Source organism: Martes martes, assembly GCF_963455335.1.
Source record: "Martes martes genome assembly, chromosome: X".
In the NCBI taxonomy this organism is placed as follows: Eukaryota; Metazoa; Chordata; class Mammalia; order Carnivora; family Mustelidae; genus Martes; species Martes martes.
In genome coordinates this window covers 117,944,200-117,964,495 of record NC_137897.1, presented here as the reverse complement: position 1 = coordinate 117,964,495, position 20,296 = coordinate 117,944,200, and the positions used below count along the sequence as shown (strand labels likewise).

The window sequence follows — 20,296 nt, the reverse complement described above, 5'->3', positions numbered from 1 at the left end:
ATTAGAATCGCTGGGAAATGGAGAAAACAGGAAATGACAAATGTTTTCAGTGACCGGGAGGAAGTGATGGCCGAAAGTTGCTGCTTAGTGACCGACACTTGGGAAGGATGGCTCAGGCAACCTGTGCTTTTCCTAAGCCCGGTGACGGAGCAGATTATCAAGGGACTCCTTTTTCTAGGGCGGCAGTTGCCACGGCGCTCGGTGCTGTTGTGCCGGGTGACACCAAAGAGCAGGGTCAGGTGAGTGCTGTGTGAGCCCGGGGGCGCTGGCCTGGGGCCGTCCGGAAGTCTCCCAGAGAACTAGGGCCCCAGTTCGCTTCTGTCACCCTTCCTCCCAGTCCTGCTTGGCTGAGGTGCCACATTCACAGAGAGGTCTCAGGCAGGACGGCCACCCTGGAAGATCTGTGGCCGCCTTTCTAGAAGCTTCATGCTGATGCCCAGGAAGCTGCAGAGCCCTCACCCAACTCTGGGGGCTCACGGAGAGGCAAGTGCCTCATCTGTGCATGCTAGGCCGGAGAGAGAGGCAGAAGGCTGGCCTGAACCCCACCACCGCCCGACTCAGCTGAGCCTCACACAGCAGCCCCCATGAGCAGGCCCGGCCGGGGGCCGCCGCAGGTGAATGTCTCCTGTAAGCCCAGCACCTAATCAGGCGGAGGAGGTGGGGGAGAGGCAGAAGGACAGATGCCCAGCGGCACTCACACACAGGGGCCTGCGAAGGGTTCCTGGATGTCGGCCAGATTCAGACTGAAGTTTTACCCCCAACCTCCAGGAGAGCATTCTGACTCAGAAGGGGATTCCGGAGGAGTAGCTCCTGGGGGATGGCAGGGATGGGTCCGAAGCCTTGTTTTGTGCCTTGTTTTGTGCACATCTTGAGGTGGGAAGGCGTGGGGTTGGGGGGAGGAAGACGGAGAGTGGGAAGGGAGGGGAGGGAGAGGCGGGATCTTTTTCTACCTTTAGGTAACTGGGCCTCCTTTCCAGGTACACCTGCCCCCTGAGAGCCCCCACAGGGAGCCAGCCTGCCACACAGCAGAAGGCACTCAGCTACCTTCAAGTTCGAAGATTAATGAGCTCTCCTGTGCGTGTTGATTCGTGTATTACTCCACTAGGAAAAGCACCCTCTTTTGTAGTTTCTGGAAGCCTGGTTTAGAAACAACTCACCCACCTTTCTGCCTTATCCTTTGAAATGGTAGGGAAGACAGCATTCTCTCTGGAGAGCATGAAGCCAATATCGGAATTCTTGGGGCTCTCACACCCAGAAGGATGGGGACACCTGAGACCCATGGGCCCTGGCTCCCTGGCAGCCCGTGGGTGCAGGGAATGCAGACACTTCCGTCAGGAGCCCTGTGGGAGGGGTGCTGACGCTCTTGGGCTCCGCCAAGTGTCCTTGGGAAACCATAGGGGTTTCCTACAGTGAATGACTGCTGAGGTTCCTTGTTTCCGGGGCCCTCCTGACTCTCAACGCCCATGACTTTCTCCAGAATGATGGGACTGAAGACCGTGCCATCAAGCCACTTCTCTCTGTTGACAGCTGAGGCCAAGATCTGGCCCTCTTGCTTTGCCTCTGCTCAATGTCCTTCCGGGCCCAGAGTGCCCCCAGCGAGACGCGGGCCTCAGTGGCCCTGGAGGTGGTCCCATAGCAGATGGGAGGATGGGGTTTACTTAGCGGCCAGAAGTCCCTCCGTCAATCAGTGGACACACAGCTCTTGTGGGATAGCGCTGGGCTTCTCATTCTTCCGGAGCTTTTAAGGGAGGGGGAAGCTGACAAGATACGAGTAACTTAATCGAAGAAGATCCCTGCAGACGGTGACACATTTTCTAAAGAAACCAATGATAGAGTGAAGGGATCGAGAGCGGGTGGGCACGGCCAAAACCCTGAGGGTGTTCTGCAGGGGTCCCTCTGGGCCCCTCCAGGACTCTGGCATAGGGGCCCTGGAGCCTCCCCTGTGCAGAGGCTGCTGCCCTTGGATCTGGACCAGTCTGAGGCTGTCTCTAGGGGCTTCACAAAGTCAATGCCATCAGCAGCAAAGAGCGGAGAGCTGTAGGTCAGCTGTTTCACTCTCCAGTTTCCGTCTTTCTGCTTGATCTCCGACTGCGTGACCTCTATTCTGATTCCTCCCCTGTCTCGGGCGGTTCAGGGCTGCCTGGTCCCGGAAGGGCTTGGTCTAAATGCTGGGAAGGATCCCAGGGCAGCGGAAACAAATGTCTTTGCCGCTTGCCTTTCTTCTTCCCCTGTGGGGCCCGCGTCCTCCGTCTCACACTGAGCCTGGCCTTCCTGAGTCCCGGGCTGAGCTGGCAAAGTCACCCCGTCCCTTGAAGCCCCCTAGGAGCGCCCGGCTTCCAAAGCTTCTGAGGAAAGCCTGGCTGGCCAAGCATCTGCCGGGCCCTTCTCCGCTGCTGGGCCGAAGGCAGGGCCTTGGCAAGAGACACAATAAGGAGTTTGAGGCAAGCTAGCTGGGATCCCGGTCCGTGACGCTGGCCTCGTGAGGAGAGGGAAAGGCAGGGAAGAGCAGGTTTGCTGATTCTGATTCCTGGGCAGTTTTGGGCTGCACTGCGAGCTGTGATTTCTCCGGCTCCGGCTGGACCTCGAACAGCTGAGGTGCCCGGTGACTCGGAGAGCACACAGAAAAGGGCCTAAGGAGAACAAGGCCCTACGCACCCGAGCAGAATTTCCATTAAAGGCCAGAAGCCCGGAGGCGCTTTCAGCCTGATGACCGTCTTCTGATCACTATCACTTAGCACGTGCTCACGTCGCCAGCTTTTTTCTGCAGACAGGGCAGGCGGCCTGTGCACACTGATATTTTACGCCCCAGAACAACAACGCCACAGTTCACGTGATACTCTCTGCCAAGGCCCACTCTGGCTGGCATCCCCCATCTCGCCCCCGTGACCACTAACGTGACTCTTCAAGGCAAGTCAAGCCGTTCCTTCTAGACTCCAGGGGCTGATCCAAACTCACAGCCATCGTGGACAAGCTCGGCCTGGCTTCCTGCTGCCTGCTCTCCTCCGGCTGCCAGTCCTCTAGTCGGGTGATCTGGCTTCCCACTTCTAGGGCACACGAGGCTTGGGTGGGGTCAGAGAACACCTTGGGGGTGCAGAGTCCACAGTGGAGCTGGCGGGAGAGACAGTCCCCGAACACCCACTGGGCACAGAGCAGGCAGGCACCGGATGGATGGGGGACCTCCAGGAGCCCAGCCCCTGTCCCCCTTCGGGCTCACAGTCTGGCCGCAGGGACAGACAGGCAGGGAACGACCCAGGGTCCTGGAAGGCTTACCGCAGGGAGGGGCAATTGCACCCGGGGCAACCCCCAGTCATTTCCCTGCAGGTGAGGCTCAGGGGCCTGGAGAACTCTGCTGGCTTGGGTGGTCTCTTTGCCAAAGACTGGCCGGGGCACAGTAGAGAAAGCACTAGAGATCCCTCCTAGGTGTACAGAGCTTTACGGGCTGTCACCTCCTGTGTTCCTCCCAACAACACTGTGAGGCAGGCGGACAGGCTGAGCAGGGGACGGTGCCCTGGTTGACAGATGAGAAAGCGAGGCTCAGGGGAAGTGACTTACCTACAGTGTCGCAGCTAGGCAGTAGTGGAGCAGGCACCTGCCTCCAGGACTTCGGATCCCAGCCGCCCCAGGGCGCTGCCTCTGAGGTGCTGTACGAGGAGGTGACTTGGGCCAGCTCATGAGCAAAGGAGCTGCTGGGCAGGAAGGACTCACTCCCCAGGGCCTGGCAGGATGGGGGCTGTCGCCCGAGGCTGACCTGGGGGTGCCTGGCTTCCCCAAGCTTGCAGGCTTTGTCTACATGAGTCTACAACAACCGATTGAACAATCCATCAGCTGCTTGGCCACAAAATGCTTCTGACTGATCTTGTCACTGCCATGACTGCCTGCCTAGCCGGGTCGTTTCTCGGGGGCTGTGGTTACACACACCAACTGGTCTGGGGCAACAAAACCAAACAGCTTTGCAGTCTTAATTGCCTTGGGTCACAAACTCCTTTGAGAATCCCTTAAAGGCTATGGTCTCTCTCCACAGAAAAAGCACTCCCAGTGGTGTTTCCCCACTCCCGGCCCACAAACATTTTACGGATAATTTCAGGGGTTTTCTGGACACTTACTGCCCACCCATGGATCTCAGTTAGGGATCCTCTGCCTTGATCAGTCATTGTTTTGTTGGAAAGATGGTTGGTTCATCGGCAATGACCTTGACCAATCCCGATCCCTCCCACCCCCTTACCCACTCCCGCCCCCCAACAGAGCACACAGTTCTAAACTGGTTTGCAGGTTTGTGTGTGTAGAAATGCTGGGGAATCTGCAAAACCAAATGGTGAGTGCAAAACCAAACAGTCAAGTGTAAATCCCACCACAGCTGAGTCCTGAACTTGTAGCCCTCCCTGCACTTCACCTTACCAGGGCCCCAAGGCTTTGGGACTTGGGTGTGTGTGGGACCCTTCCTTGCCATCGTGTTCTAGATGACAGAGATTTTGCCAGAATGGAACCCATGACCCAATTCTTTCAGCCAAAGGCAATTTAAAAACCTTGCACTTGAAAACTGTATCAGAGAAAATTTCAAGGACCAGAGGGAGGCCTGCCTCCATGGGCTCTCCCTTCTACAAGATACTGCCTCCTTCCTCTCATGCTGGCCCACCTGGGCTGCGAGCCCTCACTCGCATCTCCCAGCATCACGGGAGAAAGGGAAATCTTTATCCCCCAAACCAAGTTAAATGGCTGGAAGCAATTTAATTCATTGTAATAAACACTTACTAAGCACTTACTAAGCACTTGCCGCGCACAAGTCCTTGCAATGGATGAACACATCAATGGATGAACATCCTTGCAATGGATGTACCGTTCGAAGTAACAATAAAATTTCGCTGCCACTGAATTTATCAAGCATTTGCTCGGCACCAGGCACTGACCCAAGTGCTTTCGACATTTGGTCTCACTCAGTCCTTTAAGCATCTATGAGGCAGGACCTGTTATTGTCTGTATTTTATAGATGAAGACACTGAGGCCCAGAGAGGTTAACTAAGTTGCCCAAGGTCACACAGCTCGTTGGTAGCAGAGCAGGATGCAAATTCAGGTTTGCGTGGTTCCCAAGCCCACAGGTGGTTTGCCACCACGTGTGTGTGTGCGTGTGATATCAGTCTTTAGCTTACCACGTTGCAAAACGAGTTTTGAAATGTAGAAACTATCAAAACACACCATTTAGAAAAGTTCAGGCAAAGTGTGGCGAGGGGGTTCCAAATTCTTAAGAATAAATTATAAATACTTAAAGAGGGGATTGGGAAGAAAATCTGACCACTGGAGAGTTTCGGAGAGTCCCCCAGACAGATACGAAACCAAAAAACAACACAAAATGTTCTCATAAGTCAACTCAGCGCACTTGGGAAAGAAAATTTCCTCGCCATTCTCGTAGTATACGGACTGTGTGTATGGACTGTGCAGAGCCATCCAGGACTTTCTACAATTGATAATTCTTTTTGCCCGCATACCTATCTCCTTGATCATTTTATTGTCTTAAAGATTTTATTTATTTATTTATTTATTTGAGAAAGAGAGAGAATGAGAGAGAGAGGATGAGAGGGGAGAGGTCAGAGGGAGACGCAAACTCCCTGCTGAGCAGGCAGCCCGATGTGGGACCTGACCCCAGGACTCCAGGATCACGACCTGAGCCAAAGTTAGTTGCTTAACTGACTGAGCCACCCAGACTGCCCCTCCCTGATCATTTTAAACGCTACTTTATAGCCGCATCGGAGTTTTTACAAACTCCAAATGCAAATATTACTAGAGTTCTGGTTGCCCTCCCACTCTGGTGCCACAGCCTCAAAGCGTTGAATAGGGCTTATTTGGTGGGAACTGAAGCACTCTAAGCTTTTGCTCGGGAATCCCTGATAGCTTCACGTGGGTTGGAGGGTATGAGTGATGGGTCAAGAAACAGGACCCCCCATCAGTGTTAACAGACGTTTGCAGGGCCTCAGTAGCTCAGCACTCGGAACAACCTGCGGACCGCACTTGGATATTATCAGCGGTGGAATACACCCCAGCTCTGTGGGCAATACTGTCTGGGCAGTGACTAGGAGTTGGCCTGGACCCACTATTATATGGGAGCAGAATGGGAGCAGCACTTGGCGGACCAATGCAATCCCCAGTTGAAAGCGAAATAAATAAAATAGATGAGATTCAATCTTGACTCTGACTGACTAGATGCTTTATAACTGATGCTCATGCATCTTCTCTGTTTTATTTAATTTGGGGGAAAAAAGCCCTGCTTACCACACACCCTATAAATGTGAAGCTCAACTTTCAAAAAAAAAAAAAAAAGGCTGCTAGGAACATTTCAACTCCTTGAGGTTTCCAAACGTAAGGTAAATCCATCTCTTTGGAACCACTGAAAATCTCAGAAAAGCAAGTCAATTAATAATATTGGTGGGCATGATCTAGCTCTTAGACTGGCTGGTTCTCCACGAGTCTCAATTTCGCATTAGTAGACCATGGGGTGAACAGTGTGTGATACTCGTAGCACCTAATTTCAGAGAACTCACACCCACTCAGTTCCCTGGATCGTGGACTTTCCGTGATTGCCAGAGAGCTTGTTGGACTGGGGTTGGGTCCCTCCCCCCTGAAAAATCCTCCAGTGGCTTGCAGCTGTCTAGGGACAGAAGCACATCCTGCTAAATTCTGCTCTTTGGGCTGTCCATAAGCTTGGCCTCCCGTCCTCTCAGCATCCCTAAGAGCGGAATTTCATGTTCCATATTGTCATGTACTCTGCCCGCCAGTCATGCCTGCATCAGCCCATCAAAGGCTGCCATGCGCGTTCAGCCCTCTGAGCTGGTGCCCCTTGATTCGCCCAGCCTAGAATGCCCTTTCTCCCTGCTTTCACTCTGGGACTCCTGCATGTCCTTTGAGATCCAGCCCCTCTACCCTGGGAATTCTGCCTCTCCTTCTGTCCAGCTCCCGTGGCTGAACACCTGTGGCTGACAGAACATCCATGCTGGGCCGGGTGTTCATCATCTCTCAATCCCTCTGGGGCCCAGCCAGTGCCTGGCACAGGCAAGGGACTCAGGAGACACTCAGAAAATTCAACTGACCTTACTCTTCTAGGAGCTTGGCGTGATGCGCTGGGCACTTGAGAGATGGCAATCTAGTGGAGACCATGCTGGTCTCTATCCCAGCTGAACGTTAATGATAAATGGAGCCTCACCCCTGATTTAAGCACATCTATTCATCCCTTTCAACACTGTTGCATTAATAAAACCCATCGGTAGAACAGAGTGGGATCATATCCACACTGTACAAATAACATCAACTAACAAAGAAGCAGAGGTAGGAGGTGGGGTACAGACCTGGATCTGATTTACAGAGTGGCTAAGACCCAAGCAACTCCTGAGTTTGGAAGCCCAGAGGCTCCTTCTCTGTACCAGAAGAGGAGCAGTCCAAGGTGTCCTCCTTCCTTTACACTGGGGCATGAAGCAAAGGTCATGACTACCCCGCATAGACATCCAGCTGCTTGGCAAGAAGTGGATGGCTGTCTAACTCTATAAATTATTGACTAATTCAGATATCAGTCCAGTCTTCTCCACCATGGAGACTTGGAAGGAGGTAAATGTGTATTCACAAAGTTAGGGGTGTGTCCGATAATTCCACCGGCTTCTGGGAGTTTGCAGATTTCTAGGCTGAATCATCCAGGAGTTCAGGCAAGGAATCTTGAGCTCTTTCCTTTCTTTTCTCTGGCCTTTACTAACCGTGTAACAGAGGTGAGCAGAGAAAGCCCAAGAGAAGGAACTGGAGATGAGGAACATATGCCAGAGACTCTTAGAGCCCAGAGTCCTTCAGAAGTCAGCTCCGGTCCTTCTAGTCACAGGTGAGATGAAGGTACACGGGTACTGAATGTTATACAGAGAGCCCAAAGAGGTCAAGGCAGAGCTGTAGAAGAAGCTGGCTCTTTGGGCAAATTGGTGAATGTCCCTACACATCAAACAGAAATGACAGGAGACCTCTTCGTAAATTTGAAGTAATGCATTGGGAAAACAGGAAAAATATAATGTGAGTTAGGCTTTTTGCTTGGCATTTCCCTACTTGGCCAAGTGCAAAAGGGATTTCAATATATCACAACCATGTGTCTGTTAATAATAATACAAGAAAGCCATATAGCTCAAGTCTCAGATTTTCGAAGGAGTAAAATCCTGGAAGCTCTATAAGTAGCACTGTCTACCAGAATGTTCTGAGATGATGTTGAATCATCCTCCCTGAAAGAAAAGAATGCTCTCTATACCTAGGCTGTCCAGCATCATAGCCATTGGCCACATGTGGCAACTGAGCACTTGAATTCTTAATTTTATTTAATTTTAACTGATTTAAATAACCACATGGGGTTGCTGGCTAAGTACTGGAGAGCACAGCTCTTTGGCATAGGGGCTCTGGAGAAAGAAGGTCTGGGCTGGAACCACGGACTTGCCGCTTCTTAGCTATGTCACTGTGAGGAAGTTACTGACTCCTCTGTGCCTCAACTTCCTCATCTGTAAAAGAGAGGTCCTAGTTGTACATTATGCATAGTGTGGTAGGGGTTATGGAGATTACTTGAGTGAACACAAATTCACAAGTGCCTCTTACATGCACTCTCCGAAGATGAGCTCCTGGTAGTCTTCATTACCAATACTGCCTCTGCCTTGTATTGAGCAATGGCCCGAGGTCATTCATTAGGAAATGCCAGAGTCTGGACTGGAACCCAGATATTGTCTGACTTCAAAGCCCATGCCCTGAGTTTTGCATGATCAAATTGCCCAACCGAAGCCATTGCCATTATGATAAGCAGACCTGCAGGGAGAAGATTCTGGAAGGCCGCTAGGCTTCCACAGCTGTGGAATGGCTGCTGGGTTGGCTACGGTGTGACCTACGTGTCCTTCTTGCAACAGCTGTATCCTAAAATTAGGAGAACTCGAAGTTGGGGTATTTCTGTTAAGACCATGTGGTACCGGGGGTGGGAGGGAACTAAGGCTCACCGAAGAGATTCTGCCATGAACTCTAAGGTAGCACCAATCCCACCCGCTGGGTGGAGCTTTCCCTTAAATGTGCATTTCGTTCAAGTGTCCTTGGAGCAGAGTATTCCCTATGCAAGAGCTGGAAGAGTTTGAGCTTTTTTGGATTTTTTCCCTTTATAAATGTATAGAATTTAACTTGAATTTTTCAAAGTTTAAATATCTGGGGCTGACTAAAATTGATGGGGTCCCAAATCAAATTCACTTGGTCAAATCAAGATCTCAGACTTGGAATTTAATCACAGGATTAAGTTCAACTGGTAAACTGCTACTTTGCTGAGAGAGCACAAAAAGGCATATCAATAATGTATACATCAATTAAGGAATGAAGGAAAAAATTTTATGCAGCATGAATCCCAATGAGGAGACAGGTGGCCTGCGAACCACACAAGCTAGAGACTGGCGTGCTCCTCGGGGTCTCCCATAGAGCCAGGAGCAGGGCACGTCTGCAGTCCCCTGTTGATATTTCGGCTGGCCATTTTCTCTGGGGCCCTTTTGTAGTGTGGCCAGAGCAGCTGGGTGATTAGCTAGGAAAACTGTGCTTGGTCAGGGCAGGTGGGCCCTGGGAAGCATCCCAGGAGCAAGGTGAGGTCACGAGCATTGCTGTGGAGAACCTCAAGGGCTGGGTAAAGGGGTAGGGCATCAAGGCTTTCTGGAATCCAGAGCCTCAGCAGCCAGGAGAGGCCTGTGGCACAAGTTGCTCCGACAGATTCTGGAAGGTTCCTAGGATCTCAGGATGATGTGATGTTAACACTTACCGTGTGCTGACCGTGTACAACGGGCCAGGCACTGAATTAAATGTAATCCCCTTGAATTCCCAAGACAATCCTGAAAGATGGGTACCATTACTATTCCTCATTTTATAGGGAGGAAAATAAGGTTCACAGAAACGAAGTAACTTGCTCCAAGTCCACAGTTAAGTAAGGGGCAGAGCTGGAAGCCGAACCTGGGTCTGACCTACTCCCAAATCCAGGCTTTTAATTACAAGTACTAAAAAGGCAATGTCCAAAGCCTAACCCTCATGCTTATGAGTCCCCACATTCTTTCCCCTCCAGGGTCTCCCTTCTGGGTCCAGTGAGCACCGCTGATAGGCCCCAGGGTGCCAAAGGAACCATCCAACTAACCATCCCATTCGGGCAACTGAGGAAGGGAGCGGCAGGATTTCCTTTGGAGACTTCCGGATTTAGACAACCAATTTAATGCAAGCATCCAACTTCACTCCCTCCCAGAGCCCCACTAAAAATGTGGTAAGGGTTTTGTTTTGTTTTTAAAGACACAATCTCATAAGGAGAAGGAGAACAGGAGAGAAGACAACCGCACCACAGTTTCCCAAGTTAAAGAGTAGCTAGAAACAAGGTTAACTGAAGAAGGTTAACTGAGAAGCCCCAGGAAGCCAAATCTCCACTGGGCTCAGCCCCAGGTTGTCCCTGGAAGGGAAATCAAGTGCTTGCAGGGGGTCAACGCAAAGGGATAGAGCCTGGATCCCCTCCCCCTCTCCTCATCCGGGAGTAGCTGCTGAATTCCTGCTCTGCTTTCTAGATCCTCCTCCCTGGATCAGCTGAGGACACCCACTTCACCCCAAAAAGGTGTTCTGTGTTGACCTATGCCAGGAGGCTGGAGGACCCGGAGGCAGGCTGTGGCAAGCTTGAAAGCTATATCTCTTCTGGGTGCCCAGTACCATGCCCATGACTCTGTCAGGCATCCCGATGGTGGCGGGCCCTATACATGCCCCAGCCCATTGTGCCTTGAGCCACCGACTTCCCTAAAAGAGGAGCTGGGGGCAGACAGTGACCAAGACTACTCAGCTTCCCTTCTGGAAGCCTTCAGCACAAGCTTAAAGCATAAGCAGCAAAGAGCCCTAGTACCACTATTAGCTTCTGCTCACTGCTCAGTTCTTCAACATGAAGTGACTGCTTGTTTAAGATTTCATTCATAAGTGATGAAACTATCAAGAAATGCAAGAGAATGATGATGTTGGAATCAAGAGAGTGGTTGCCTTTATGGAGTGGAGAGGCTGGGATCACAAGAGGCACAAGGGGGTCGACTTGTGGGGGGCAACATTCTATTTCTCAACCTAATTGGTGGTGACACAGAGTTTCACTTTATACTTCTTTCAACTGGACGTAGAGACCTTGTGCACTTTTCTGCGTCTACGCTATCTTTCACAATAAAACATAAAGCTATATACAAAGCTGGTGAAATAATGTGAAAGACATAGTTCTGCATAGGATACATAATGAGGGGCACCTGGAGACCTTAGTCAGTTAAGCATCTGACTCTTGATTTTGGCTCAGGTCATGATCTCATGGTTCTGAGATCGCTTGGGGCTCTGTGCTGGGCATGGAGCCTGCTTAAGATTCTCCCTCTCCCTCTCCTTCAGCCCTCCCCCTGCTCATGCGCTCTGTCGTTCAAATAGAGAAATACATCTTTTTAAAAACGAAAAAGTAGTGAAATGCTATATCACAACATGTTAACAATGTTTACTCCTGGCTTATTTTATATATCATATATTTATATATTTTAGTATCCCATGGAGTTTGTGTTTTCTCTATACTTGCCTGCACTTTCTAAGTTTACTCCAAAGATTACTCTTGTAATCAAGAGACTGGAAAATGACAAGGTCCCCATGGAAAATTGAACTTAGTGAGGATCAATACAAAACAGATGGGAGGAGCCATCTCTGGAAATCTATGCAGACAATAACTACCTAAAGAGATTGGTGACTGCCTGATCTACCTAAGAAGAGCTGGAAGCTCACCAAAAGGCCTAGGGTGCCTTCCTAGGGTTGGCTCTTGGAAGTCAGGAGAGTCGTTATCTCTGGGGAGTGGGAGGGATACACAGATGGCTACTAAGATATTTTCAATGTTCCATTTCTTAACCTGGTTGGTGGGTACATGGCTATTGGTCTTACTATCATATGCTTTATATGCTCTTCTGTACATAACATATGGATTCAAGAAAACCAGGATTAGAAAAAACCAGGAACCATGTAAATAGAAAACACAGTGCTATGTCAAAGGAACAACTCAAATTCATAAAAAATCATCAGTTTACAGGTTAGGAGAAAGTCGCTTTGGAATTTCGACCTTATTTTCTTTTTCACGGCCAATCCCAGCTCTCTGGAGATGCCCCAGTCCGACAGGTTTAGGGTGGGGTCAAGGTTGGGAGGACCTAACATGGCACACTCTTCACGAGTTTGAGGGTTGATCTGGTGTCGGCTCTCTGATCCCTGGCGAGGATGCCAGTACTTCCGGGGCTCAGGATTCCTTCCCCAGATTTTGTCCACATGGATGTGCAAATAGATATTCTAACTACAAATGGGCTCATGCTCTCTGACTACGCCACTTTCTCCCAACTGACCGGCCAGTCTCCTTCCTTTCCAACCGTTATGGCTGTCATTCTCTACTTTCCTTTTACTGGAACCCTCATCTTCTGTCTTCTTCTGACCCATTCTGTCTCCCTGGGGCTGACTCCTCGCCCTCTCACCCTAGAACTTTTGTAACTTGAAGGGAAATGAGAGGTCAACCTATGCGAGGCACCATCTTCTATAGACAGAGAGGTCCATGGTTTGCTCAAGACTGACAAGCAATGGATAAACCTTGTTCTGGAAAAACCACCTTGGTGATCATGGTATCCCTCCTGCCAGGTAGATATACTGGTTGCCAAGGGCTGCAGGCAGTGTGCCACGGAGAGTTATTGTTTAATGGGGACAGAGTTTCAGTCTTGTAAAATAAAAAGTTCCGGAGGTGGGTCGTGGAGATGGTTGCACAACAAAGGGAAGGTACTTAATATCACTGAGCTGTACACTAAAAGATTACCATTTTTATGTCATGTGTATTTGAGCACAATTAAAAAAAATCAGAGAAAAGGTGGTCAAGCAAGATAAAGATGGAGAGTCAGAGAGTCTGAGAGACACAGAGAGCACCTAGCTCCACTGATTTGCAGGGACTCGGTCTCTGGGAGTGGCACCCGGCAATGCCACCTTCTGAGAAATACTGGCTGCTACCAATTCCCTACTTGGTAGGTGGGAACTCTGGGGCTCATGGTAGGGAAGAGCTTGGCCCAAGTCAGAGAAGACTAGAACTCAGCACAGCTGATTCTCAGTCCAGGGTGCCTCCTTGCAAGTCCGCTATCCCAAAGGAAGCCACTGTCCCCGGTCTAAATGCTAGGACAGGAGGAAAGAGGGGTGGAAGGTAGCATGTGCAGTGTTGGTGTGTGGCCGGGTGGAAACATATCTATATGCAAGGCAGATGGCATGAGGAAGAGAAAAGAGTAGACCATACAAAGTCAACTGCTTTCAACCTCTCTGTGATTCTCAGAGAGAGCCAGGAGAAAGGGCAGCCCAGGGCGCCTGGGTGGCTCAGTGGGTTAAAGCCTCTGCCTTCGGCTCAGGTCATGATCCCAGGGTCCTGGGATCGAGCCCCGCATCGGGTTCTCTGCTCAGCGGGGAGCCTGCTTCCCTTCCTCTCTCTCTGCCTGCCTCTCTGCCTACTTGTGATCTCTGTCTGTCAAATAAATAAATAAATAAACAAATAAATAAATAAATCTTAAAAAAAAAAAGAAAGGGTAGCCCATGTTTCTGAGTTGAACAGGCAGAGTGGTTCTGTGAAAGTCTGGGAATGACCTGAAGCCTCAGGGCCTGGCTTGGGGTGAGGGGTGAGGTGGGGGCACTCTCCAAATGTGTTTTTGAAGAGAAGAAGCTTCTGGAGGCCATGGTGAACACCTCCAGAGGAAGCCTGGCCAACTGGGCCTTCAGTATAGCTCCCTCTGAGATGCTCAGGTGTGAGGCCAAAAAGAAGATACCTCATGGCGTCCTGGCCCTGCTGTGTCTCGCTCCCGGACTCTCTGAAATGTCAGCCTTCTTCTCGTCCCACTGGGAAGAGCCAGAACTCAGTAGCAAGAGATCTCACTGGGCTAGGCCCTGCCAAAAGCCAGGCCAGCCTGGCCCTTAGCTTCTCCAGGAACAAAGGAACAGCCTCGTTCCTCTCTTTTCCCCCACTGGCCCGCACATCCCAGCCTTCTGGCCTCTGGCTTCCCCTATGCTTCTTTACAGATCTCTAGTCCTTGCACATATGTTCTAGCCATTAGCATATAAAAATGGCCACTTGGTCCAGATTCTACCATGTTAAGTTAACAGCCTGGGCTCTGAGAGTTGTCACACACTGGCACAGGGGAGGGGCTCTTCCCCCAGAGAATTTGGAGGACACTCCCACCTGTTCTCAGCAAAAAGCCCACCTGCTCGGCTTGGCAGTACATGAGCTGAGAACTAATGGAACCCGGTGAATCCAGTGGCACCAATCAATGAAGGAAGCAGTGAAGGGCAAGGAAAGAGCCAGCGGGGGAGTCAGGAGACCTGGGGTCTAGGCTTAGTTCCTCCTTTGGCTTGGCAGCAGGTAGACTCAGGTAAGTCCCATTGCCTCTCTAAGCCTGCTTTTTCATGCAGAGAGTGAGGGCAACGACAGCGCCCACTGCCAGGGGCTGTTGTGAGAATGGGATGGAAGGACAAAGGGAAATTCCTCCATATGGGCTCCGGGCAGTGCCTGCACAGGGAAGGGCTAGTTCCACCTTCCGTCCCCACTCCCATTGCTACGGAGAGCTGTGGCTTGGAAGCTGGGCCACCTGAGTGTAGCCTTGGCTTTGCTATTAACTTTCTGAGCTTCAGAAAGTCCCTTTCCTTTTGTGTCTATTGAGATGGTGTTTTTTGTTGTTGTTGTTTTGTTCTGTTAATATGGTTCATTACATTGAATGATTTTCATAGGTTGAACCAGCCTTGCTTTCCTGGGATAAAGCCCACTTGGTCACAGTATATAATTCTTTTATATGTTACTGGACTGATTTGCTAGGGTTTTTTTTTTTTTTTTAGAATTTTTGCATCTTTGTTCCCAAAGGGTATTGGTCTACTTTTCCCTGTTAGGTCCTCCCTGTGTCCTCATCTGTAAAAGGATGTCATTGAACTAGACAACCTCCGAGGTTTCTTTCAATATTCATGTTCTCTGACGTTGTCATACAAAGACAACTAAAAGACAGTGATTCTTAGGCCCTAGACAAAGCTTGGACTCTTCCCTGTGTAGTCAAGAGGCTGAAGATTCATTTTGCTGATTTCTCAAATGACTTTAGTCTCTTCAGTCGACCTCACATGCAAGGCCCAGGCATCTTTAGATGCTTAGGATGGAAACTAAAGCCAGTCAGCTAATTCATTTTAAACTTCTTCCAAATGCATATGATTGTATTCTCCTACACCTGGGGTCAAAGGGTGAACTGAACAAACAAGGAGAAAGGGGGGAGGGAACCAAGAATCCAAACACTGAACGGAGAGGTAGGGAAGAAGCACGGTCCACCTAGAAACCAATCAAACAAGCCTTGGCCTCATTCTCCAAAGTAGCCAATCTGGTGCTACCCTTGCACTGGTTCCTGTCACTATCTGTCCACCCCGAACTCAAGGAAGGGCCTGTCCTGTCATACCTACCGCAGGAAGGATGCGGTGATGTGGAGATCTGCTCAGATCTCCTGCCATGGGGGGCATCATTGGCTGGTAGCCTTCAGGAGCCATCCCTTTGGCTTTGTCACCATATGTGGCCCTGACCCCACTCCCAACCATTGAAGGAACATGGCAGGTATACTAATGCAAGCCCACTCCTGTGAAGTATCGGACTCTTCCAGCAGCAACTCTGGCTCAAGGACTCTCCATTGGCCTTGCTGAAACTTTCCTGGAGCTGCATTGCAGTTCAAGGTTGTTCTTACCCAGTCCTTCTCTAGCACCCAGTCGTCACGGACCACCTGCACTGTGGGCAGAGGCTCCCCTCACCCCAATGCCCGTCTTAGGCTTCTAACCCCATACTGAAGGCAGACACAAAGGAGCACGTGGCTACTCAGCTCTTCTTTCTGCCCCAAATACAGAAAAAACCCTTCCCCCCGCCCACCACTCCTTACACTGCCCATGAGGTGCCACAGGGAGCAGTGAGCAATGCAAGTAGTGCTCCCCAGTCTCTTCCCTTAAACACTTGGCTCACAGCTCAGAGACTTAATTTCTGTCTGAGTTTTATTGGAGTTTCTATAATTTCCTGGGCCAGATATCTTTTTCTGTTATTTTCCTTCCTTACCCCAGTCATGAACTGGGCTACACAAGTCATGGGGAAATGCTGGACATGTCCAGCAGCCCTCAGTAAACACAGTGCACTGCCCTGGAGAGAAAGTTCTGGTAGCTACCATACCGCTCTCTCTCCAACATCGAAGCTTTGCAACCCAGTAAATGGGTGGATTATGGGGCTGTTTTGAAGGAATGAGGTCTAACTCTGGGAACCAGAAAGGCAAACATATGCATAACCTATCACTAATGCTGGGTGAACAGATGTCCTTTTTGATGTGTGGACATCCAATGAAAAAGGGTCCATCAGTTACACTAAACTTAGACATGGTCTTCAAAGTCAGTATGTGCAGGATATACTGCTAGGTAATTTGTGGGCTTTAATAAATAATTGGCCTTCTCTGAACAAATTCATTTAAGGGTTTAGTTTAATTGTAAAATTATATTTAATAGCAGAGGATTACAGCAGTGGTGATAAACTGTCAAGAGCACATGAAGTTCATATCCCGTTCCCAGATTTGAAGCCGTGTGCCTGCTTCAAGAGCAGAATTTATGAGCTCAGGACCCGCGCCGGGAATCAGGGGACTCTAGCTGTTACTCAGAGCCAATCACTTCATGACCTTGTGGGACTGTGGGACTCCCATACCTCAGTGGAAAAGCGAGGGGTTCACCCAGAACAGCTTTCTGGACCTGGCTGCCTGGGGCCTATTGTGAACTGAAGGGCGTCTCTCGCTTTCCCCCAACTGCCCACCTACAAACCGGATGTGCGTGGGACAGGAGGGAGATGGGCACTCAAGGGGCTGCTGTCTAGGGCCAGGAGGCCCAGGAATCTGGTAGGTAGGGAGGTCCCCTGGGCCCCTGACGTACCAGGCCGTCAGAGAGAAGGAGGGAGACAGAGGCTCCTAAACTGTCCGTGCCATTGCCAAGGACACTGGGGTTCTCCGTGGGATGTGTGTGTGTGTGTGTGTGTGTGTGTGTGTGTGTTTCTTCTGAGGGCTTTGTCTGTTTGCTTCCTCTGGAACACCTGTCATCCTATCTTGTAAAATGTATAGTGTAGTCGTCTAGTACTGTAGCTGCGGCCTGCTCGGTCAGCCTTTTATACATTTGTGTGACACGTATTTACTGAAACACCGAAACGAGGATTTCTGGTATAGCTTGATAAGGGCAGAGTGTTTGAGAACAAACAGGAGAACCCAACCTAGTCTGGGTGGCGGTTTCATGGCAAAACCGAGATTTCAGCTGCGGCCCGAAGGATGATGAGACGTTGGCCAGGTGAGGGACTCTGGGAAATTGGCAAAGTTCTCAAATCAACTTGATCTATGTCATAGCCGTACCCAGGGCCACTCCTCTCTGAAGACCCAACTAACACCCGGGGCGTGGATATTTGAGGGAATGCTTGCAACATGAGACTTAAGGCCATGGGTTAAGACGGGGCTGCTTTCAGGAGCCCCATGGTCATCCCAAGGAGCACCGTGCTCTATGGGCGGTGGTGAAGGGGATGGATGGACGATCTTCACATTTCAGTTCCTAACTACTAAATTCTAGAAGCTTGTTAACCTTCCAAAAGCCCTAAGGTGTCCTGGGACATGAGGACGGTGCATCACCTGCTGTTTCCTAGATTGGAGCTGAATCCCTTTGGGGAGGGAGTAAATAGGCTTTCTATAGCAGTGAGCATTTTGGGAGGCTTGTGCTTGGGAAGGAGGGGGCAGATGGATGGGGATGGCGGAGGAGGTCAGTTATGACGGCTCAGTGGGCCTTGCTTGCCCCGTGCTGCCTATATGCTTTGGGGGAACCTGGCATCACCCAGGGCTCTAGAAGTGGGGCGCTCAGCTCCACTCCCACGAAGCGGCATAGTAGACATGCAATCAGGGGGTTCTGGGAAAGAAGATTCCTTTTTTTTTTTTTCCGACAGAGCTTCTAGAAGCGACTCTCTCTCCAGCTCAGCTGGATGAGGGAAGAGGAAGCCTGTAGCCCCTGGAGCTGCTGGCAGCTGTGTGTGCCCACAAGGGGGAGCCGGCTTGAGGATGAAGGACCAGAGCGCTGGAAAGAAACAGCGTCCCCTGTGACCGTTGAGCTACGGATTCAAATCACCCCTGAAGGGGACCCAACCTCTGGACTTGCACTTACAGGACTCTGTCAGCTCCTTTCACTGGCCAAGCCAGTGCGAGCCGGTTTTCCTGTCATTCGTGACCCAGACCTCTGAGTTCATGAGGTCTGGGTTATACCTCCAGCCTCCCGTTGGAGAGCATCCCATTCCCAGTGATGAAGCCCGGGGCTTGTTGGACCCTGGTCAGCCTCAAGTCATGCTCCTTTGTGCCCAGACCAGTTCACAAAGAAATCTACCACACGTGAACCGCGCGTGTGACCTGCTCCAGCAAAGGCGGCTGGTGCGGGTCAACGATGACAGGCGTGGGGTCTTCATTCAGATCTCAAGCTCTTAAATACTCTGTTTTGCATGAGTTGAGTGCGGTACACATTTTAGAAGCCGAACTACATTAAGGATTCCTAGTTCATATTCGATTCCAAATAACTCGAATATGTACTTTGTGGGTTTCTGTGAGGAAAATAATTGATGGTCCAAACTGGAAGTCATCTATAGAAAATAGGCAGGGCTAGCTCCTAAAAGCAATTATTGGCATCGAGCTCCTGAATTTTTAAATCCCTTGAAAAGTCTGAGAACATACCAGAAAGTAGAGATTTCAGAGGTAATAACTGTAAACAAAATATTAAAAGCCCATAAGGGGTGTTGCCAAGTAGGATGCTGATGGCTCTAGAGACAATCATGAGGGCTCATTCCAATTCCTCATGCCTAGTCCAATATTCTGTCACAGACTTTATTTACCCCGAGAGTGGGAAATAGACACAAGTCAAGTGCAAGTTTACAGAGAAACACTCGGCTTTCGGATACCTCTTCTGGGAGTGGGGAGGTGTATAGGTTGGAGTTTGCCTGGAAAAGGAGCTCAGGCAGGGCCAAGAGCAGATGCTGCTAACACCACGGCAAATGAGATTTCGGGAGGCAGGAACAAAGCATGACCTTCCCGTGCCGCTCCGAACGGGACTGATACGGCAGGAGCATTTCGCTCAGTTGAGTAAAGCCTCACCCACCCCGAGGGCCTCATTCCAACGCCTTGTGCTCAGGTCAGAGGCAAGCGTCCAGGACAGGGGGTGAAGAACTGGGGAGAGAAGAGAAGATTCAGGGGTAACGTCACGCTTGTCTTCAAATCTCTCAAGGACCCTGAAGTCAGGAGACCTTTCTAGCGGGTAGCGGGAAGGAATCTCCTTGTAATGTAATTAGTCTGCCAAGGAAGACACTTCCAAATGAAAAACTAATGAAGCAAATAAAAGACACAAACAATACAGCTGTCAAAATGACAAACACAAACAAACCCCTCAAGCTCTCATTTCCACAAAGAACGTAAAAATCCACACTCGTGAGCTAGTGAAGAAAACCTCTTAATGCTTTTGTTTTTACTTTTTTGAAATGTTTAAACCAAGGGTGAGAGCTTAGTCAAAGACAACTGGAACTTAGAAGAACAACTAAGTTACAACCGGAGCCTGAAGAGAGAAGAACATAGGCCGCAGGGCCTTCAAAATGGGCTTCCTTGACACTGTGCCCGCCAGAGGGAAACAGCAGACTTAGAAATAGGCCGTGGGCCAGTGAAAGCCACTCACTTTGCTCTCAGGACTGGCTGAAACATACTGGCTTCTGTGGGGAATACCGGTGCCAGCTCCGAGTGGCATGAACGGATCTCACATGGGGAAAAACAACAACAACAACAACAAAAAAAAACACAAAAAACACAAAACAATGGTAAGAGTGGCCTGCATTTCCAAGCCAACTTTTTTGGGGGAGGGAGGGGCGGTTCTTATGTGCTGCTGTCACTGTGCTATGCGAAATGGCTGTCAGAGGTCCTGTTCTGTCTTTCCACGATGCATCAAACGATGACCACCAGCACCGCGGAACAGCCAGTGCAAACCACCCCTGGGGGGGAGCAACCGTGGGTGCGTTCGGGGTTGGAGGAACCCTGTGTCCTCAGATCTCACTCTTGGGGAATGCCAAGCACAGCTGGACCAGAAAAATGCAGCACGGTCGGGGGGGGGGGGGCGGGGGCGGCGGCCCCATGTGAGAGACTGAGTTCCTCGGCCTTGAAGTCTGCGAGTTTCTACCCCTAATTACTCGGAAACACTC

The 20,296-nt window shown here is 50.3% G+C and overlaps 1 protein-coding gene across 1 annotated transcript in view; it reads right to left on the bottom strand.

Annotated features, from left to right (window-relative positions):
• Positions 1-20,296, bottom strand: part of MAMLD1 (mastermind like domain containing 1) — a gene marked incomplete at its 5' end in the record, with an annotated part of 52,243 nt that overhangs the window by 5,074 nt on the left and 26,873 nt on the right. The window contains one exon of the mRNA XM_080795186.1: positions 3,553-3,796. Within this exon, the coding sequence (XP_080651312.1) occupies positions 3,553-3,796 (244 nt within the window). The remainder of the gene's footprint in view (positions 1-3,552; positions 3,797-20,296) is intronic.